Source organism: Bombus terrestris, chromosome 2 (assembly GCF_910591885.1).
Source record: "Bombus terrestris chromosome 2, iyBomTerr1.2, whole genome shotgun sequence".
NCBI lineage: Eukaryota > Metazoa > Arthropoda > Insecta > Hymenoptera > Apidae > Bombus > Bombus terrestris.
In genome coordinates this window covers 10189837-10196946 of record NC_063270.1, presented here as the reverse complement: position 1 = coordinate 10196946, position 7110 = coordinate 10189837, and the positions used below count along the sequence as shown (strand labels likewise).

General features: G+C 43.7%; 1 protein-coding gene across 4 annotated transcripts in view; it reads left to right on the top strand.

Annotated features, from left to right (window-relative positions):
- Positions 1-2977: 2977 nt before the first annotated feature.
- The window catches only part of LOC100650585 (LHFPL tetraspan subfamily member 6 protein), a 30699-nt gene continuing 26566 nt past the window's right edge, over positions 2978-7110 (top strand). The window contains exon 1 of one of the 4 annotated variants that reach the window (XM_048414497.1): positions 2978-4320. In XM_048414497.1, coding sequence (XP_048270454.1) covers positions 4231-4320 — 90 coding nt within the window. In that variant the 5' untranslated portion in view covers positions 2978-4230. The remainder of the gene's footprint in view (positions 4321-7110) is intronic. The other 3 variants (XM_048414496.1, XM_012318987.3, XM_003402596.4) reach the window with 3 other exon arrangements.

The window sequence follows — 7110 nt, the reverse complement described above, 5'->3', positions numbered from 1 at the left end:
ATATCGGAGAAGTGTCGTGAAAATTGTTGCGAATATTTAACGTATGCAGAAGATTAATATATTCTCTGTCGCCTTAGGTAATTTCTCAATGCGCAAGCTATTTTAGAAGAGTCTGCAAATGAAACGTACCATTTTCGCTCCAAGAATTTTTTAATTCTAAAACCTACATAAATTGAAACGAAGTAATCGTTACGAGTCTGGAACAACAAAGTTGCTTGATAATTGTAAAATTACATACACCGCGCGAAACGTATTTTATCAAATATACCTTTGCAACAAACTACGCGCAGTTAAAAATTCATCCGGAAAAGAACGACGCTACCGTTTTGTATGCTTCAGCTTAACGTTTACACGTTATAGTTTCATCTTTTTGAACCACAGTTTAATTGATATTTATCTTACAATCACAGCTCTATACCGCGATAGTATTAGGTTGTCCGAAAAGTTTCTTTCGTTTTATGAAGAAACAACAGACGCGCAACGTTCTTTGTTTTATATTATTTTGTCGAATTACGTGCGATCCATTTTGTTCTGTTGAGATAAATACTGTTGTAAAAAACACGTTTGCGAAAGAAAGACACTTTGCGGACAACCGAATACCAAAAGCTGGGATAAATTATTCTGTCACTTGTAACTTATTTCCTGTATCGATAATAAAATTTACACGTTTTCCCACTAAAGAAGTTAGTTCGTCAACGTTTTAGCCGTAAACGCATCTATTACATTTTTAGCACATCACGCACAGACGCGGGAAATTCAGTTAACCGTATTATTTCTGAATCTGAACGATGCGTGACATTCGCCTGGTCGGAAATAGCGAGGGCGTGACGTGTCGCGTTTAACGTAGCGCATCCCACCATCGTTAAACAATACAGTCATTAGCAACTGTAACGTTGACGCTAATTATTCGCCACAATTTCGGCTTTTTCATCCAACCTGGTGCAACGAATGTGCCGAAAGTACGCTCCGAGTGGCTGTTTAGATTACACCGCTGCACTCTGCACCCCTCTCGCATGAACGATTGCAAATTATGTAGCGAACGAACGACTGCGAATCAACGTTAACGAGTTGTTTCACCGAATTTTGTTAATAGCCGTTGCTAGCCTTTTGACCGTATACCGTTGTAAATTCATCTAAATTTATCGTGCGAGTAAAATCGGCGAGATTCTACGGTTTGATGCAAGTCGAAAATAAAGAATAACGAAACTACACTGAAGGTTTTTCGTTTTTTAAGGAAACGCAGTCTGAAAATTTGTACAGTGATGGAATATATGGCCGTGTATTTGATTAATTCTCGATTAAATAACGGACAATCGATACGTTATTATGTACGAATATGTAAAGGAAAAACATGATAATTCACATTTCGTATTTCCTTTTTACAAGAAAATATATTTAAAATTCAGCACGTTGTTAATTAATCCCATGTCCGTTTATTCGATTTTGGGGAAAAATTCTGCGAAACGTGAAAAAACATAACGTTGCTTCTCATAACACGAAAGTATTAAAAAATATTAAAATGTCGGGTTAAGCTTGGTTGGCTATGTCTTTGCTACTTTTAGCAGTTTTATATTCTTTGTGTTTAAATATTCCTTTTTAGTCATAAAGTACGATTAAAATAAAAGATTCAACAAAGATGAGCTTTTGTCGTCTTCCTGTGAACTTCACACGTGAAACTAAGTCGTGAAACGTAATATAACATTTTCTCCTTTCGGGTCTCGTTTTTTTCAGAAAATCCACTTTCAAAGTTTGTCATGTACACGTATATTACCGACCTAATTCTCGATTAAACATATTTAACCTCTAGTTTCTTCAAAATGAAGTTTTAAACTGCAGGATTTTATTGTACGTTTTACGCTTGCTTTCGAATCTACTACGTCGTGTAATAAGTTCGCTCATCTTGGTGTTACGTTCTGAAAGTATTATAGAAATATTTTGTTACGGAAAATATCGTTTGCAATTGAATAATTTGACGACGACCGGAGAGGCGGAGCGAATATCACGAGTATTTCATAAAAGAATTGTTCCTCGGTACCCAATAAATTAACTTGCAAATTTCCTTCGTAACAGGCCAGAAATTATTGCAATTTCATTCGAGTTTACGACATTGAAGATTATTGGAATATTTTCTGTACTATCGATATCGAAACATCGGTTACTAAACATCGTACAAAGAATATGAGAGAAAATCAAGTATACAAATTGAAATTTTTTGACAAGATGATCACAGACTTTGGAACGACGTAAAAATTGCCTGAGCAAAAAGTAGAACAAGATAACGTGTATACATCATTGATTATAAATAGTTCTTTTTTAAAAAGACACGCGGACAAGAATAACTCGCTATCGATCCTTTTCTTCCGTCGAGTTCGCAATTAAACTTAAACACACTGGGTAACTTTTTCTCAGAAATGAAATCTCCGACTGCATTTCCTTATTTTTCATTCTCCCCCTGTTTCGAACCACACGCTCTCCTTGACTTTACTCGTACGAATTTAGACTTACGACGTACGGATCGCGAGGAACTGAACCTTCCAACCTCACAAATAAATTAAACTTTCCCAACAACGTAATTAGAGCGAAGATCGACGTTCGCAGGCACCGAGCAACACTGCCCTGAGGAAGTCGAACGAACGAAATCCGCCGGTGGTCTCACGGGATTTCAGGCTGGTGCAAATGAACCGGTGGATAACAAACGAAAAGTTTGTCGCGGTGATAATGCAAGAAAGCCATCAACAGGTAGCCAGAAGCAGGAGACTAGATGGAACTAGTTGGCCACCTTAATTACAAATTTCTTCCTTTTTTTTTTACTTTGGAAAGTGTTAAGGAAAGGCGAAAGCCGAAAGGAAGACGAAAGTACGGCGAAGAACGGGTATCGGTAGGGTTTGGCGGGGGTCGGAGGAGCCGCTGCGGTCGCAGCACGCGCACACATGTTCGCCAGTCGGCATGGGGGCTGAGGGTGGACGAGTGGGAGAGCGGAGCGCGCGCCTTGGCACTCGGCGAGGCGGCGCGCACCGCGACAGACCGACAGGAGCGGTGGAAAGCGGAGCTCGGCTGAAGCGAGTCGAGGCTCAGTCGCAGTCACGAAGCGGCGCCGAGCACTTCCACTCGGTTGGCCAGTCGTCCCTCGCTATCCGCCTCTTTCCTGTCTCTTTTTCTCTCTGTTTCGTGTCGGCTTCCCTCGATAATTTCTCCAACGTGGAGAAAAAAAAGCACCAAGAACCTGTCGCGTGTTTATAATTAAACGATTGCATCGACCAAAGTGTCCGCAAGAAACGTTACTCCCTTTTTTCCTCTCTGTCGATCCCCTCTTTCCTATTTTTCTCTCGTCACGTCCCGTTCTTCTTTCATCCTGATATCCGAAGGCGGATCTCGCGCGCGCGCGCGCGACCTAACGACGCGATGAATTTCTCTCGAGAGCCGACGAACGCACGGCGTGGCTCCATGCGCTTCGCCGCGCCTCACTCCGGCTATAATTAACAAAACCGCTCTCGTACTGCCGAGAGAAACTGTTCCCTTGTAACGTGCTGACGCTCGCGATCATGCCGCCTCCCGACGAACCTGTGCTTTAATCGTTTTTACATTCCACCGATTCGAAGACAAATCGATCAACAGTGTATCGTAGGTGGTGAGAGACAGTAGCCGAATAGATGGATCGTCGTTAGAAGCTGGGAAGAGAGGCGAGACTGTGTCCAGGGCACGCGAACGCCAGCAAACACGGCCACCGCGAACCTTGACCGTGAGTCTCTGTTCAGGTCTTTCCGTGGAACGACCGACCTATTAACCGATCTATTCTCATCTCTGGCGGCGTACTCGACGCGCGACTGCCTTCCAAACGCGACGTTACTCCGCGTTCGCGTCTTTCAGTGTAAAAAGTGAGTTCGCGCGGTATCGGAAAGATCATAGCCGAGCCTTTCTGCGATCAGGCTCGACAATTTTGTTGCGTACGTCGCCAGTGTACGTCAGGAAAGAGAGCAGCTAGAAGAACTGTCGAGGTTTCGAACAACCGTGACAAGTGGATTTCGCGAGTGTCGAGAAAGAACGAGCTTCGGAGACGTCGGTGTGTGAAGCGGGATCCTCTCCCGGATCGCGACGGCTGCCACGTTTCGAATAGCAGTTTCGTTGGCGATGCGCGAGTAGGTTAGAGGAGAAGAGAGCGGCCGAGAGACGGAGAGAGACAGCGAAGAACCAGCGGCGAAGATAGAGGAGAGACGCTTTTAAACTGATGAGATGACAGTGCTGTGCGTGTTGTGGGCGACTCTGTCCACCGTGGCATCGATTCTCGCCTGCTCCGGATTTTACCTGCCTTACTGGATTCAGGTGAGTCGACGCCTTTTCCACCTCCGTCTTTGAGAGTTTTCCACGAGTGGCGAGGAAAAACCTAATTGTGTTTCAATCGCGAATCTCGCTTGACTGTGTTGATATAGTTTGCGTAATAGACGGACGCGTGTTAACGCAAAGAATTACAACTTGCGAGATGTTTGTTCATGTCAATTTACGAACTGAAGTTGATTCAAGTTTGAAATTAGTTTTGTAAAATCTCGTAAAATACGTCGAGTCGTTCTATACGTAACGCGGTTTGTCTGACAGTTGAGTTTAAAGTCGTAACGATAGGAGTTTTATCGAAAAGAGAATAACAAACTGTCGATGGACAGCTGGTAAATAATCGTAGAAACGAAAGAAAACATGCCTTTGATTAATTAGAAACGAACAGTCGTTTATTTTTTATCTAATGCGCATAGCTATTCGCGTTATTTACGAGATATTGCCATCTATGCCTTGGACGTTTGCTCGTTTTTACGATCCTACAAAGGATGAATGTCTTCTTCGTCGCAGTTATAAATTCGCAGAGCCGTTAAAGTAGAATTTCCTATAAGCGTCAGTCGCGTAAGTACGTCTGATGCAAATGCGCTAGTTGAAGATCGTTTATGCGTATGCTCGTTCCATGTATTATAACGTAAGCGTCTCACAACGACAGCAAATCTCTACGTTTGTTCGGACTTACGCTTACAGAAAGATCCACTTTTAGCTCTTTGTTCCGTGTCGTAGCACTGAAAAGAGTCGACGATAATCTCCTTTCTTCCAGCTCTACAACGGTTGGATCGCGGATATTTCTACAAATTAATATTCCAAATAAGCTTCTCGCCGCTATTCCCTCGCGATTCGCGTTTTACTGTTCGTTGCGGCGACAGACCGGCTACGAGGTGGCCAACGACTCGTAACGCGATGACGGATCGATCATTTTCGCAAATTTATCGCCTTTCGAAGCGAACCGAGTCCACGGAATCGTTTCGTCGCCTCGTAACTCACCGGCTAAGAGCCGAACAGCGTCCGTCAATGCTCCAAGTCAACGTTCCAAATTCTTTTTCCTCACCCGTTGCAAGATTTACGCGATCGTCGATCGACGCGCGGGACGAACGTCGTCGCGATTGTCCGAGGCAAATAAACACGTCGAGCGAAAGAACGACCGGAGGATCGGTCATGATTTTGTCTCTGATAGGTTATCGAGTCGGCGAGATATCAGTTGCGTCCGACATCGATCGATTCGTATCGCTGACAACGGGTTTCGTAAATTAAACATCGTCGTTGAATTAATAAACACCGGCCCGGTAGATTGTCCCGCCGAGCGCAAAGTGAAACGAGCGTAATTTCGATTCATAACGTTGCGTCGCCAGTTATCGAGCAACCAGCTCCGTTTTCACGCGGATCTCTATAATCCGATGTTGATAAACTTGGTTTTTCGACGACCCACGGTTTCGTTAGGTGTCGGTTCGTCGTGATACGACGCAACACGATTGTATCTATTTATTGGAGACGCGAATGAATCACTTGCCCCGATATTTTATAGTAACAACCGCGACACTCTACCTCGTTATCGTCATTGACGCGACCAACATAGAATAAATCTTGATAGAAATTTCTCGAGCGTTACATCGAATTCGACGATCGGGAAGGTAACAACTCTCGACGAATAAGTATTTGTTAAACATCGTGCTGTCATCGTACACGCAGGCGATTTAGAATAAAATCCTCGTCGAATTCCATCACCGAGACTCTAACGGGTGACGGTAAATAAATATGTACCTACTTACAAACATCGCGTTTGTATTTATTATTATTATCGTTCCTCACGGTTGATCGTCGAAAACAGTTGCAGGAAGGACGTCCGCCGCATCCTGTCGTCTTCCTCCTTTTTTCTCTCTGTCGGTTGGTAGCAGGCGGTGTGCGAAGAACGCCGCCTGGAAAAAGGAAGAAGAACGCCTATTTAAAGCACCTGGGCGGAGGATACGAGCTTTCTGTCTCTGGTGAAAGAAGTCGTTAAAAAGACGTCGACGTTTGCCGATGTTCTTTGATACTATCGAGCTTTCATCGGACCGTTAGCTTTGCTACATAGTCACGAAAGCGTACAACGTCGTTTTTGTTCAACGACGAACGCGTCTCAACGAACATAGAAAGAGAATGTTAAATTTTAATGTTTTACGATGCTGGACGGTGGATGACATATTTGTGGTTCTTCGGCTTCTCCTCATCCTGTTTTCGATAGTACGTTGCGCTTTCTTCTCACGTCTCGCGACGTACTGGAACGTACCGTCCAAGTACTCGTAGCGTAGGTTGACTTTCTCACAGTTTGTTCACAATTTTCACCATACATTGTTTGCTGTATTATCTTTACGCCATTCGATGTTTGACAAGCCTAGTCTTACCCTAGTGAAGATATTCACCTTTAACGTTGAAATCTCAACACGCAATCCCCGTTACGAATCGCTGCAGAAATGACTTCGCATTTTTAATTTTTGCCTGTTGTTTTTTTAATTCCAACCATTTTACCGAAGAAAGTCTGCTTATGAATCGGTTGATAACGTAAAGGATACAAACAGCCAAGAAATTTCTTCCTGGTAAGCGAATCTCAGGCACGCGCCAGGGACGTAGCTTTCGAGTCTGGTGTCCTGTTTCCGCGTGATATCGTCGCTCTACGAATACCTCGAAAGCGACCGGTAAGCCGAACAATCACAAATACATCAAAGAAAGATTAGTCGCGTGTTTTCACGTACGAGAAAGTACGCCGAACGCCTTAGAAAACGTAATCGATGGAAGCTAGGAAACGAAAAT